The sequence below is a fragment of the Camelus bactrianus genome, chromosome X (genome assembly GCF_048773025.1).
Source record: "Camelus bactrianus isolate YW-2024 breed Bactrian camel chromosome X, ASM4877302v1, whole genome shotgun sequence".
In the NCBI taxonomy this organism is placed as follows: Eukaryota; Metazoa; Chordata; class Mammalia; order Artiodactyla; family Camelidae; genus Camelus; species Camelus bactrianus.
Genome location: NC_133575.1, coordinates 40706012 through 40721172, shown reverse-complemented (window position 1 = coordinate 40721172; position 15161 = coordinate 40706012). Strand labels below are relative to the sequence as shown.

Genomic DNA, 15161 nt, shown 5'->3' with positions numbered 1-15161 from the left:
TTAGTTTAAGATTTAAAAAAAGCAACAATTAGTGCAATTTACTCTATTAACAGAATAAGAGGATATCACACGATCATTTCACCAGATGAAAAGGCATTTAACAAAATTCAACACTCATTTGTGAGAAAAATTCTCAGTAAATTAGAAATAGGAGGGAACTTCCTCAACCTAATAAAGGACATTAAAGAAAACCCTACAGCTAACCTCACACTTCATAGTGAAAGATTAAGTACTTTCCCCCAGTGATTGGGAATAAGACAAATATGTTCATTCCCACCACTTGTATTCAGAATTGCATTGGAGGGCCCAACCAGTGTAATAAAGCAAGAAAAAAGAAATAAAAGGCATGAAGATTGTAAAGGAATAAGTAAAACTCTCTTTATTCACAGATGACATGTTTGTATACATGGAACATGCTAAGGAATCTACAAAAAAGCTACTAGAGCTAATGTTTAGCAGTGTTATATTATTTAAGATATATATTAAAAAATCAATTATATTTGTATTTCTATGTTCTAGCAACAAACAATTGGAAACTGAAATTTAAAATACCATTTATAATAACATCAAAGTCATGAAATACTTAGGGATAAGTTTAACAAAATTTGTGTAAGACCTGTTCACTGAAAAGTATAAATTAAACTTTGAAATTAAAGACTGAAGCAAATGGAAAAATATACCAAATTCATGTATCGAAAGGTAAATATTGTTAAGATGTTATGTCTCCCCAAATCAATCTATGGATTCCGTGCAATCTATAGACTGCAATGCAAGACTGTTTTGCATTAGTAACATACACTTGTAGGTAAATCAACTTAATTCTTTTCAGTGGCTACGTATATTCCCTCATACGAATGGGGCATAAGTTATCTAACCAGTCTGTCAAAAGGAGTCTGGTTAAATAAATATTTTTGGTTCACCAAATATTGTTCATAAACCTACTTTATGATTCAGGTATGTACACATAGCTCATATATCTGTGTATGTGTGTATAATATATATATATATATGAATACATGGTATCTTGTAACTGTCTTACTCTATCCTAGGTCATAGGATCCAAATAGTATTACTGGATTACAGAACATTCTTATCTATAGTAGTCCATAAGACTTATTACACAGAGTGGATGATTTGCTAAATTAGCCACATACTGGGCTTTTTTATGGGACCCCATGTTACCTTTGGGCCTTCCCTATGGTGAAGATACTCGGGCCAGTCATATGGATGGGCTCCATTCCTCTCAGCTTTCCCAACTGGGCCCAACCCTTCTTTCAGCTGGGATTGCCTCCTTATTCCATGCCTGGATGGCCAACCTGGCTCTCCAATTCCTGGGCTGGAACTAACTCCCTGATCAATGGCTTTAGGGCATGACTGGTTTTGCATCTCATGAGGGTTATGACTGAAATCTCACCACTAATCACTTCATTTATTTGCCTTCCCAATTCTCTTCCTTTCACTGGAGATCTTGTGTTTCCCCATGGGTACGTCTATTTCCTATGGCTGGGATATCTGGTACTTCTTGCAAAGAATAGGCAGTTGCTACTGGGGTTAAATTGTTTCCAGAAAAAGGATAGATTATGCTTCCAATACTTCCATCTTAAAAATACAAGTTTTCTACCGTGAATGTTGAGATACTTATTATTCAAACACTCATTTGTGCAGTTGTTCATTCAATGAATGAATATCAGCGAGGTGGGTGGCTAACACTCTGATAAGCACTGAGGGGGAAGGCAGACAACCAAAAACACAGATGACCAAATGAATTGCTACAGACGTGAGGGTTACAGGAGTGTCCTTCAACCTCTTAACAGGTTTGCCTTTCTCAGCTCTCTCCCTTTTGCAGTCTATCTTCTATGCTCTACCAAGTGTGCTTTCGAAAAACCAAAGCTCATGTTTTCACAGGAAAAAAAGTGTAAGTTCTTTAGTGTAGCATTCAAGGCTCTTCATAATCTGGCTCTAATTTCCATTCAAGGCTTAAGCCTTCCCACTTTCTCTCATAAACCCTATGTTCTACTACTATATTAAACTTCTCACTTGTCCCAGGAGGCACTGGATCCTTCCTAGCCTCTATTCCCTCTGCCCAGAATGCCTTTCCCTCTTCTTCATCTGACCAACTCCCAATCAACCTCCAATATTCAGCTGAAAGCCTTGGTGAAACCTTTCCTCTATGCTCCTCATCTGTCCTGGGTTTGAGCACTTTGTCCTGTTGCCTTTATTAGATGTTGAGATTTTTTGAGGGCACTGGGTTTATCTTGTTAGTTTCTGTGTCCCTGAATCCAGGTCTGAATAGGGCCTGGCAAGAAGTAGGGGCCTAATGAAAATTTGTTAAATGAATGAAGGAACAAATGAACGTGAAGGAAGAGCTGAAAGGGCCTTGAAAGAGTCTTGGTATATTTAGGTAAGGGATTTTTTTAAAGACATAGGGTTTTAAACTGGACCTAGGAAGACAGTAGTGAGGTGGGGAAAGGGCATCCGGAGGAGGAGGATTATTATCCTAGGAGACAGCAGAACAAAAGCCCGAGACTGAGAAGGAAGACAGTGAGGGCGTGAGCCAGACTGTAGCTGCCTGCTGCACTGTCCTGACCTTTTCACCGATTAGATTTCTTAATTATATTTTCAGCTCGTGGAGGGCAGGGTATTTTGTATACTTCTTTGTATCCCCTTTTTATTTGATGTACATCTCCACAACCATTGTTCCTACAGTTCTGGGGTTCTCATTTCTGCTCTGTAATGTAATTACCTGTGTATCTATGTGTCTCCCCAGCCTTTATATCCCCATTTATCCTAGGCTGCTTGGGGTAGGGGATGAGGTCTTGGTGTTTCTGTATCTTCTAAGACACCTATAGCATAGTGCCTGGCACACAACGGGTGCTCAGTACATATTTTTTGAGCTACCATCTGTTGATCTGATTACTGAGGACCGCAAGGATATTTGTGTGCAACTGTGTATTGTGGCACGTAACTTATATATGGCTTCACACTGTGTGGGCTATTTTTGGCAATTTTCATTAAAATGTTATCTTATTGTACCTGGAAGACTGTCATTTCAATTTTCTTCTTTGTTCCCTCTTGGATGACTCACATCTCTTAGACCAGAAGGCTATGACAGAAGGGATTCAAAAAGAGTTTGGGCAAATTTATGAATGACAAAGTCATAAATGGCTGGGTATAAGAAGTTGTTAGGTGCATACAAAGGGGAAGGAGAAAATCTGCATTTCAAAAATGCCAACTGTCTGCCAAGAACTGTGTGTTAGGCATTTGACATTCGTTATATCTCATTTAATCCAGCAGACTACATCAATATAAAGATAGGACATGTCTATCTAGAAGGTCAAGTCCATATCCAGCCAGGCACTCAGCTTCTCCAGGTACCAGAGGAACTATTCATCTTTATTAAGATGTTACCAACCTTTTAACATAGACAAATCTATAGATTTGCATTGTTTCCTAGGAACAGAACACTCATTCTCAATTCAGCCTCCTACAGCTTAAAACTACTTTTGACATAACTTGATCAGTTTTTAAAGTCTCAGTGCTTTAAATTACAATGCAATCTAAGATATTCCCACAGCAATAACAGCGATTATATTTGTTCACAAATGTAATTTGTTCACTTACCTTTATATTTCATAAAGCTTCCAAATACTGAATAGAGCTAAGTCAAGTCAAGAAAAGAAACTTCTATTAACCCTGACACCAGCAAATTGTCTCAAATTACAGCGTGCCTTCTATTTGTATTCTAGACACATTGAGTGGTTTTTCTGAGATACATATTATACCTCATCTGTGCTCTGGAGAAAATTGGAAGGAAATTAGTTTAAGTTGTTTCTAATTTTTAAAAAATAATAGTAACTTGAAAAAGCATAATGCTCCCGAGGGTACATTTTGCATCTTGCAGGAATCAAAATATTATAGCCCAAATACCATCTCCACTCCTTGGGAAATGGCTTGAGAAGGTGGGGCTACAGTCACTGATGCATTATTATAAGTCACACAGTCTAAGGCCTGCAGCTACACATCCTGATCTGGGATAACAGGCTTCCTGCCAGGTGTCGGCAGGGAGTGATGGGAAGAGAAGGGGTACACCTTCAGATAAGGGATCATCAGCGCACTCACAGGTCTCAGAGAGCTTTCTATTAAACCTGTTTTGAGAAAACTAGAACAGACAGCTTTGGAAAATGGAAAGTCCATCTCATATGACTAAAGAACATGGCAAAGGTTCAAATAACATGTTTCACATTTTGGATGGTCCTACCCTAACTTCTGTATGCCACTCACTGATCACTGGAAAAATACCAGACCTGTCTTTGTGGTGATTATGTGTTTTGTTAAATTTGACATTAGTCAAAGAACACTGAGAGACCAGGACTACCACTGAAGAACATAGGTGTGACACACTGCCTATAAGACTTTTTAAAGATAGAGAAGGACCCAGCTTACACATTTCAAAAACTGCCCCTTCTTTTTTGATGCTAGGGGATGAAAATACGCACATATTCCAAAGAGTTCTTTGTGTGAACAGGTGACCCCTTCCCACAGTCTCTGTAATTAATTGAGAAATTAAAGTTGGTTGGCCTTTGAGATCTCTTGTAAAAAAAAGGCAGAAGGTCTTGGATATTTTGGAACAAGAGTCCACTATTCTGCCAAGACAGTATGTTATTGTTATTGGAGTGTCTCTCAACAAAACGGTATTGAGTGGTGAGGACGTGATTTTGATTAGGTGGAATGACTCAGCTCTTCCCCTTAAAGAAGAGAGGACTTGTCAGAGCCTTACTTACCTCATGATCTGGGATCTCAGAGGATAGTGTTTTCCCTAGGATGACCCCGGTCAAGTATGTCCAGCATCGAGCCGTGTTGGCAAGGTTATAGCCTCCTGTCTCCATCAAGAATTGTGAAGTTAGGAAAGAATAGTCACAAAACAGCAGGAGAGGGAAGGGGAGGGGTAAGGAAGGAGAAAAAAAGGTTTTAATAAAAGGGCCAAGAAGATAATTCCAACTTGCAGAATTTCACCTAAACACCTCTTTCTGATATTTCTGAACCACCTAGTAGGCAGAATTTAGGGGACCAGTCAGATCATGTACAGGGTGGAACTGGGAAGTCCAAGGCCCAAGAAGATTAAAGCGGCCCTCGTCTCTGAACAAGCATGCACCTGAGGACTTCAAGCTCCTTAATTCCCTCAAGAGTCATCGGTAAGATTGAGATCCCTGGAACTTGGATCGCTTGGGGCGACATACTCCAAGTGAAGGGTTCTGTGATGAATTTGGCACCAATTCTATACAATGACTGCTGGATGTGATTTGTATGTTAAACTATTGGCAGACAGAGTCCTGGAAACCTTCAGGAAAGAGAAAAGGAAAATGCTGACAGAAACAGACTTCCTTCTTTTAATATCAGCATTCCTTTTCCTCACCAAACACAGACTGAGTGACAGAGATCAAAGAGAATGAGATGAGGAAGGGACTGTTGATTGACGCCCTGACCCATCTCATCAGGTCCTGTCACAGTCACCCGGCAGCCATATTATACTGGCTAATAATCAGCATATTTTTGTGCTGAATACATGCGTTCTGCCATGCAAGCATTAGAACATTGGCCTTTAGCTAAATTCCAAGAGTGTAAGGATAAAATGGAATGATTTCCTAACCTCAATGCAGCCTGCAGGAAATAGAACCTGGTCTATTTTAGGGAGGGTGACCGTATCATTTATCATCCCAAATGGTGCACTTTTAAGAGTAAGAAGGGACACTATTAATAATCACGTCAGAATAACATGTATAAATTGAGACATATGGCCACCATTTTCTTAAGCTTTTCTACTCCTTGAAAGATCAGGGATGCTGGGGCTTCTGCAATGTGTCTTTTAGGCCTCGATGGGGTCCACTGAAGCTTGGGGACATGGCCATCTCTGCTAATTGTCTATGTGTTATTGGAGGTGGAGAATTTAGGTGAAATAGCACAGGTATTACTTTAAATGCCCCTGCCTTGGAAAAATCTAAATTTATAAGATCAACTTATTGGGTTTGAGTATTGGATTTCAAAAAGAGTCACTATAGGTTTTAAGTAGCAAGCTCTTTCTGGCGCATACACAATATGATTTGATTTGCAAAAATTCCATTCATGCACAGGTATTTTCAGGAATACACATATTGCAGAAGAAGAGTCATATATTCAAGAGCCAAAACTTGGGGCTGAAGAAGCAAAGACGCTTTGAAAAATGCTAAGTAAAGGCTGTAGCCTCAAACAAAAGTTGGATTCACACAGATATGGATTGTGGAAAGGGCTTTTTTCTTCTTGTTGGCTGTACTTGTATCATAATCACCGTCTTTAGTGCCATCAGGGAAAGTAATATGTCATGCAGTACTTATCAATTTTATCTTTTCCCTGAGTTGAAGTTAATACATTTCTTGCCAGCTTTTCTAGAGGTTGTCTCTTATAAGCACCTTTAATTTTGATCCTTCTAGGGTAACTTGGTTTTTACAAGAGGTTGACAAACAGCAAACTATTTGCTGTTCCACAATACATACATTTTAAGCTCAGTCTGCTTGACCATGTTATTTTCACACACCAATCCATTCATCTAATGAAATAAAAATTGTGCCAGATAGAAGATTCTAAGCAAGACATCTTCAGAGGTAGTTGAGGTAGTAAAAGGTCCCTTTCACAACTGTATGAATGCTTCTATTGAATAGACCCCACTTTTCATTGGTTAAATAATACAAAACATCAGTACTCGCTGAAGGCAAGAATGCCCAAGAGGCACTTTAGATCTCTCAATTCTGCTTTATTGTTACAAATCCATGTTTTTTTTTTAGTGGGGGAGAAGTTGCTCTTGAATTCAGCTTAGATATTCAATTAATTCGTGTGTTTACTACTTATATGTGAGTAGGGTTAGAATTTTAGTGGTATGTTTCCAAAAGGTGATGATAAGATGTGGGAATCAAAAACTATACTGAGAGAAGATGGATCAAAGTCCACTGGGTTTAATATCCTCCATTCTTAATGAGATCTGGTGTCACCAAAGCATCTTTGCTTCAGGAATGGAAACTTAAGACTACAGGGTGCCAAGGAGTCAAGCACATGCCAGGCTGAGGAAGTGTATCAGAGTACTTCCCAATGCTGAAATGTGAAAGTGGCCGAGTTCATTGACTCAGGCTTTGGGACCATAGGTAGGTTGGTATTAGTCAATCTACAAAAGCCAAGTTTTCCTCAGCGTCAATGGACAAAACATGGTGGAAGGTCAACAAGTTCTCCTAGTGACCTTCCTTTGTACTCACCTCCTCCCAAAATGAGTGTTGCCAGTTGCCACTGAAGGATGTACTTAAGACACTTGCCAATTCCCACGGGAGTCATGTTAAAGGAGCACATGGGATCCCCAGCTATCGTATCAGCTCCCAGCTGTAGGACCACTGCTTTTGGATTAAAGGCTATGTAGACCTCCTTTAGTACACTGTAGAAAAGAGAAAGGAGACAAGATGTCAGAAAAAGATAGGTCAATTTGAACTCAGAGTGGTGATGTGTGCAGTTGGAGGTATAGTAGAATCAGCTAATAGTGAAGGGGAATAACCCCAACTTGTCAGACTCATCAGACTTTCCATTTCCAAAGGGTTAATCAGACGGCATATGAATTATACTGTAGTAAACATGACTTACGGAAAAATCACTCCCCTAGCCTCACCAAGGACTGAATTTATTTTTCTGTTTAGAATGCAGACTGCCTTTAAATATTCATCTTAATTTAACATCAACAGCCACAGGACATAGTATATATATTTACCCCAACTTTATAAGCTGTGAAAATAGGACAAATACCCTGAATACGATATTATTAAGGATTATTTCTGATAATTTAAGATTGTCAACATATTTGGAGTTTATCAGCTAGTTATCAATGAGGGCTAGTGAAGAGAATCACATGCTTTGAAAGCACCGATGTTATCCGCTTACTTTTTATTAGGCTAAAGGACTTCTGGGTTATGAAATGCAGCCCTCCCCAACTTGTATGTAACCAGAGTATTATAGGGAAGGGAACCATTAACAATGGACCCTAAATTATAAAACTGAAAGCATTCTAAAGAATGTAGTGGGTAATAATGAACACAATCTGAGGCAGAATCATTCAATGCTATCGAATCAATCTAGCAGCCCTTTTTTTTTTTTTTGGACAGTTTGGAGCCTTAGAGATGAAAAGGAAGTTGTCAGTGTGACAGATGACCTTAGTCAGGCTCCCAGTATTATCATTAATTGAACACTGACAATGTCCAGAAGGCATTCCTAGGAGTTATAAGGTCCCTGCTCTCGAGGGGCTTACAATCTAGCTCCCAGACAAAACACACACCAGTTCTCGAGGGCTTGAGTAACTCTTCCAGAGACATATAAACAAGTGCAAATTAACATACTTCAGAGTTGAGAAAATGCAGAGTCAAAAAGTGATCAAAAATGTTGGGGTTAATGACCCCTTCATAATCAACATGTCAAATTACACCATTGCAGCAAAAATGGAAAAATCCCAGATCCTTCTGAAACTGCAGAAAGAATTGAGGGATATAAAATGCCGTCCTCCCCAATTCATATGTAACCAGGGTATTGAAACTATTGAAAAGTGTTCAGCTGCAGGGGCATTCTTTGACTCAAAAGACTGTTTTGTTTTGATTTCTCATCTACGCAGACAAATGTTGAGTGATTGTGGAGATTATAAGAATATTATAAAACTTATGACATATGATCCTTAATACAGGACTACTTGGGCTTGTTCTCTTTTTCATGCGCTTATCTCCTGGGTGCAGAGGGAAGATAAGCCACCTGAATGGTTAGCCAACATTTATTGAGCAGCTACACATACAGAGCACCCTATTAGCTGCTGCCGGGAGACACAGACGAAGGCGTGATCTCTGTTTTAAAAAGGTTTATAACTTAATGGGGATTGGGGGGGAGCACAAGCAAGACTACCGTTTTTTCCATTCATTCCTTCCCTCACTTGGCACGCATTTACTGAGTGCCCTCTGTGTGTTCAGCGTGCAACTGTACCAGATGCCACAGGGAAAAAAAAAGATGAATATGGCACAGCTCTTATCTTCACATAGCTCAGAACAGAGGGGAAGACTCAGATCGTGTCAATAAATAATTAAAACACAAAGATAAATGAAGTATCAGAGATGGCACATAGGTGGGAGTAATCACGTTTTCCAGGGGATGTCAGAAAAGGCTCTACAGAGTAATTCTTGACAGGTCTTGAAAGATGAGGAGAAATAAAATGAGCCATCTATCAAAACGGTTGAAGTGAAAAATAGTGATAATATCAATTGCTGGTGGGGATGTGGAGAAACTAGATCACAGACACCTTTTAGATGAGAATGTGAAATGGTAGAGCCCCTCTGGAAAAGAGTTTGGAGGTTTCTGTCAAAACTAAAACTAAACCTACCATACAATCTAGAAATTGCATTCTTAGGCATTTATTCAAGAGAAATTAAGACTTATTTGCATAGAGGAGCTTGTTCACAGCAGCTTTATTTGTAACAAGCCAAACTGGAAACAACTCAGATGTACTTCAACAAGTGAATGGTTAAACAAACAAGTGAATGGTACATCCATACCATTGGAATATCACTTATCAATGAAAAGAAGTTAACTATGGATACGAGCAAAAAAATGTGGATGGATCTCAAGGGAATGATGCTGGGTGAATAAAGCCAGTCTCTAAATCTGTACTGCGTGATTCCACTGATATATCATTTGAGAAATTAACAATCATAGAGATGGAGAACAGATTAGTGGTTGCCAGGGGTTAGGGATGCATGTGGCTATAAAAGGGTAGTATGAGAGAGCCTTGTGGTGATGGTACAGTTCTGTATCTTGATTGTGCTGGTAGCTGTAGTTATGCAAAGCTACACATGTGATAAAAATTCCGTAGACCTACACACACACACACACACACACATATACGAGTGCATGTATAACTGATGAAGACTAAATAAGCTCTAAAAATTATACCAAAGCCAACTTCTTGATTTTGATGTTGTGCTATAATTGTGCAAGATGGCAACACTGAAGAAGGCTGGAGGAAGAGTGAATGAGAGTTTCTGTACATTTCATTACAACTTCCTGTGAATCTATGATTATCTCGAAATAAAAATTTCAAAAAAAAGGTTAGGAGAAGTTTACAGGCATGTGGGGTGAAGGTAGAGGAGTTGGACACAGGGAGGGTTGTGGGGACTATGGGTAAAGGACTAGGTTTCCAGAAGGAACCAGACAAAAAGTATGAAGGCTTGGAACAGAGAGTGGTGGGAGCGAGGCTGGTGAAGTAAATGTAGGTTAGGGCACAAAGGGCCAGGTAGGCCAGGTGAAATAATGAGTTTGGGCTTAAAGGGTGTGAAATGTGTCAAACTTGTGTGTGTATGTGTGTGTGTGTACGCGCGGACATGCACGTACACTAATGGCATAATTAGATTTATATTTGAAAAGATACTCTGACCATACTGTAGGATACAGTGGAGGTTCTTGGGAGGCTTTTGCAACCAGCCGGGCCAGGGGCAGCAAGAGTCAGGAGGAAGAGATGCATCTGGGAGATAGTCCTGTGGTAGAATTGATAGGGAAGACATACTGACACACAAGAAAAGCATATATATCCAACATTTACGAGTGTTTGGTACTACGAGTGAGGAAAGGATAAAGGGAGGCAGGTGCTTCTGAGAGAGTTGTTTTAATGATGGACAGGAAGGGAAAATGAGCCCTCAGGGAGTTCAGATGAAGAGGGCTCTGGATGGGAAGAGAAAAGAATTATCTTTTCTCTAATTAGAAGCTTTGGAAAAAGTAGGGTATTTGGTACACAGTGTAAATGTCAAAGCAACTGGAAGTGAGGAGAGCTTACATCACATGAGAGGGCTACATGGTGGATAATCTTAAATTCAAAACTGGAAGTTTTCATTTGGTTCAATGCTCAAATGGGAGACACTGGAGAAGTATGAGATCAGTTCTGACGCTGCTGAAAAATAATGCTTAGGAACTTTGATTTTTGCTGTTGCACCGAAGGCCAAAGAGAGAAAGTCTGCAGGTAGAAGGGTTGGCAATAAGGGTCTTGAAGCATTCCAGGCACAAGAGCAAAAAGAAGCAAGGTGAGGCAAGTTTGGAAAAAATTGAGAGGGTTAGGTAATAGCGGTCAAAGGAGGTAACACGCTGTGCCCATTCCTCCAGAATTCATGGGGAATGTGGAGAGAGAAATTGGTATATTTCTTTTCCTATTACTACTTCCAAATCGAGTTTTCCTCCCTCTTACCAATTTCTCCTCTTTGGAGGTCAATGCCATTTGTTTATACTACTCAGATATTATCAAAGTTCTTATCTATAGACCTACAATATACTCTTTTCCCCTTCCTTGAGGATTTTAGCACCTGGTTCACAATCCTTCTGTCTTTCCCTTTCCTCGTCATCATTCTCTGCAGTTCAATATTCATTCACTCACTCAAATCTTGATTCAAGCACCTACTCTTCCCTGTGCTGGGCACTAGAAATACAGAGACAGGAGCCTATGGTCCAGCAGGGGAAGAAAACAGGAAAACAAATAACTATGATAAATGCTATAATATTCCATCCATCCATCCATCCATTCACTCATTAATTCAATGAACGTTAACGGAATGCCTACTTACCAGGCACTAAGTTGAGCAATGAGTTTACTGCACTGAACAAGAGAGCTGCATCTTCCCCCATGACCCGCCTAACTCTCTGACATCATAGTTTCTCTACATTTTGAACAATAGTGATGTCCCCCTGCTCTCTGCCTGACTTATCGCTGGGTATAGCCATGTTTTGGAGGCTGATAACAAAGCACTTGGAATTGCTCCACCTCTAAGACCCTGAACTCTGAGCTACTTTTTCTGTGTACAGTTTTCTCTCCTTCTGTGTTTCCTTCACTGAGCTTGCTCTCTATTCTCTTTATAACTCCTGTATCTTAGTCTTTCTCATATTTTCAATGTCCACCAGCCTATCTTTTGACCTGATGTGCTTCAGTGCTTATTTTGGAGAAGTCATTTAAAACGTACTTAATTCCCTAACATGTTTGCCATTTTTGCCTTGTCAACCCTTAAGCCCTTGGATAAATCCCACGGTCAGAATTTTCTGCTCTGTTCTGCTGGAGAAAGCTGTGAAATCAAACCAATTGCTTCTGCTACATTTTACGTTACAGCCCCAACTCCACAAATTCCACAAACATTCATTGAGTGATTAATACGTGCCACTCCCTCTGTGCAGCTTGGCAATTCTTTGCTTCACCTCCAGTTGGTAAATGATTACGTTTCTTGCAGCATCTAGTCTAATTTTTTAAAAATACCAATATCATAAGAGTACATTCTTGATGCTGAAAAAAAATCAAATATAAACGTCTATCAAATGAAAGTGGAAAATCTCCTTTCGCTATCTCCACCCGCTCTCTAGAGGTAACTGCCGATTCATTACACGCAGTTTCAACCAGCTCAGCCAAGGATGAGAAGTTTGGTGCGTATCTTTCCAGATCAAACCTTTGCTGCCTCATGCTTGAGTGACTTGGTTGAAGCTGTGTGTAATAAACACCTTCCTCTACCTCTTTTCTTTATCTGAAAATGTCTTCCCTCATGTTCCTCCTCTTCCTTGAGGCTAATTTCACCAGCTGGGCACTAGATCCCTCTTTCCTGTTGTTCTGAGGGCCATGTACCACCAGTGAGCTCTTTCCTACATCCTTAGTCTTTGCTTTCCTACTCATTCCGTTCCTTTAGGTTACGAGTTTCCCATCTCCTCCTCCCTTCTCAGCACCGCCAAATCTTTCCTTACTGGCCACCTATGCATACTTCTTGCAATCCACTTTTAGCACTCTCACTGCTCTCCTGAAACTGTTCTCTTGAAGGGAGCGAGATCTCTGAGTCATGATATCCCAAAGCCATTTCTCTGTTACCTTTTTCAACTTCTCCAAAGCAATGGTCAGTTGATACCACTCAAAAATCTGCAGTTGGGCATCAATGGCTACAGCTCCATTACAAAGTACTTTAAAAAAAATCTTTTAAGAACGACTTTATAGAGATTCATATACCATACAATTCCCCTGTTTAAAGTGTGAAATCCAACAGCTTTTAGTATATTCATAGAGTTGTGCAACCATCACCACAATGAATTTTAGAACACTTTCATCCTCCCAAAATGAAACCCTGTATCCAATAGCAGTTATGACCCATTCCCACCACTCTTCAACCCCTGGTCCCTGGCAACCGGTAATCTACTTTCTGTCTCTATGGATTTGTCTAATTTTGACCTTTCATATAAATGGAATTATATAATACATGATCTTTTGTGACTGGCCTCTTCATTTCATTTAGCATAAAGTTTTCAAGGTTCATCCATGCATCAGTACTTCATTTCTTTTTTATGGCCAAATAATACTCCTTTGTTTGTATATACCACATTTTCTTTATCTATTCATCATTCATCTGCTGATGGACATTTGGATTATTTCTATACTTTTTGGCTAATATGAAAAATGCTGCTATGGACATTAGTGTACAAGTTTTTGTGTGGACATGTTTTCATTTCTCTAATATACCTAGTAGTAGAATTGCTGGGTCATATGGTAACTCTATATTTAACCTTTTGAGGAACTCTAGAATATTTTCCATAGGGGCTGTACCATTTTACATTCCCATCAGCAATGTATAATGTATGAGGGTTTCAATTCTTTTCCACATCTTCACCAAAATGTTATTTTCTGTTTTTTATTATTATTATTATTATTATGATGATGATGATTATGATTATGATTATGATTATGATTACCATCCTAGTGAGTATAAAGTGGCATCTCATGGTGGTTTTGATTTGCACTTCACTGATGACTATTGATGTTGAGTATATCTTCATGTGCTGTTTGGCCATTTGTACATCTTCTTTAGAGCAATGTCTATGCAAGTCCTTTGTCCATTTTTCAATTGGGTCATTTGTCTTTTTAATATTGATTTGTAAGTGTTTATATATTATAAATACAAGTCCCTTATCAGATATACAATTTGCAAAAATTTTCTCCCATTCTATGGGCTGTCTTTTTTTTTAAACATTTTTTTATTGAATGTCTTTTACTTTCTTGATAGTGTCCTTTGAAGCACAAAAGTTTGAAGTTTTGATGAAATCCCATTTATCTCTATTGATTCTGTTGCTTGTGTTTTTGGTGTTATGTCTAAGAGAGCATTATCTAGTTCAGGGTCATGAACATTTACAATTATGTTTTATTCTAATAATTTTATAGTTCCAGCTCTTACATTTTGACTGTTTAGGCTATTTGGACCTAATTCTTGTATATGGTGTGAAGTATGGGTCCAAATCCATTCTTTTGTATGTGATCCAGTTGTCCCAACACAATTTGATGAAAAGATTATTCCTTTCCCGTTTAATTGTCTTGGCATCCTTTGGATAAATTCAGTTGACTGTACATGTTTCTGGACTCTCAAATCTATTCCATTGCTCTGTATGTCTAGCCTCATTCATTGTCAGCACCAAACTGTCTTAATTACAGTAGCTTTGCAGTAAGTTTTTTTTTTTTTTAAATGGAGGTACTGGGGATTGAATCCAGGACCTTGTGCATGCTAAGTCCTCTACCACTGAGCTATTACACTCCCCAGCAGTAAATTTTAAAGTTAGAAAATGCTCCAACCTTGTTCTTCCTTTTCAAGATTGTGTTGGCTATTCTGGGTTGAATTTCTATATAAATTTTAGAATCAGCTTGTCAATTTCTACAAATTCAGCTGTGATTTACAGCTCCATTTTGACCATGCTGAACCTATCATCTTATTTCTTCTATTCTCTGTCTCTGCTAACAATAACCCATCCTTTCGGTAACCCATGTTCAAAACTCTGAGGCTCTTTGTGATTGATTCCTCCCTTTTCCAACTCCTCTTCAGTTACCAGACTTGCACCAATCTCTCTCCCATTCCCTTCTCTCTCCTCTCATGGCAGGGCTGTAATTAAGGCTTTATGATTTCCTTTGTGGATTACACCAATAGCTTCCTAATTAATTTCTCTGCCTCAAGTCTCTTACCTCCCTAATCCATCACACACACACCTACCCCCATCAGATTAACTTTCCTTAGGGATGGTCTTGATCAAGTTACTTCCTTACTCAAAAATACCAATGTCCCTCCATTGTCTTT

The 15161-nt window shown here is 39.1% G+C and overlaps 1 protein-coding gene across 5 annotated transcripts in view; it reads right to left on the bottom strand.

Moving 5' to 3' along the window:
* HDAC8 (histone deacetylase 8) overlaps positions 1 to 15161 on the bottom strand; it is a 209775-nt gene that overhangs the window by 116225 nt on the left and 78389 nt on the right. For 4 of the 5 annotated variants that reach the window (XM_045509164.2, XM_074359782.1, XM_010973583.3 and 1 more), the window contains exons 8-9: positions 7278 to 7450; positions 4782 to 4876 (exon numbers count right to left, since the gene is read on the bottom strand). In XM_045509164.2, coding sequence (XP_045365120.1) covers positions 4782 to 4876; positions 7278 to 7450 — 268 coding nt within the window. Of the gene's footprint in view, positions 1 to 391; positions 3104 to 4781; positions 4877 to 7277; positions 7451 to 15161 lie in introns of those variants that run through there. The other variant, XM_045509163.2, reaches the window with a different exon arrangement.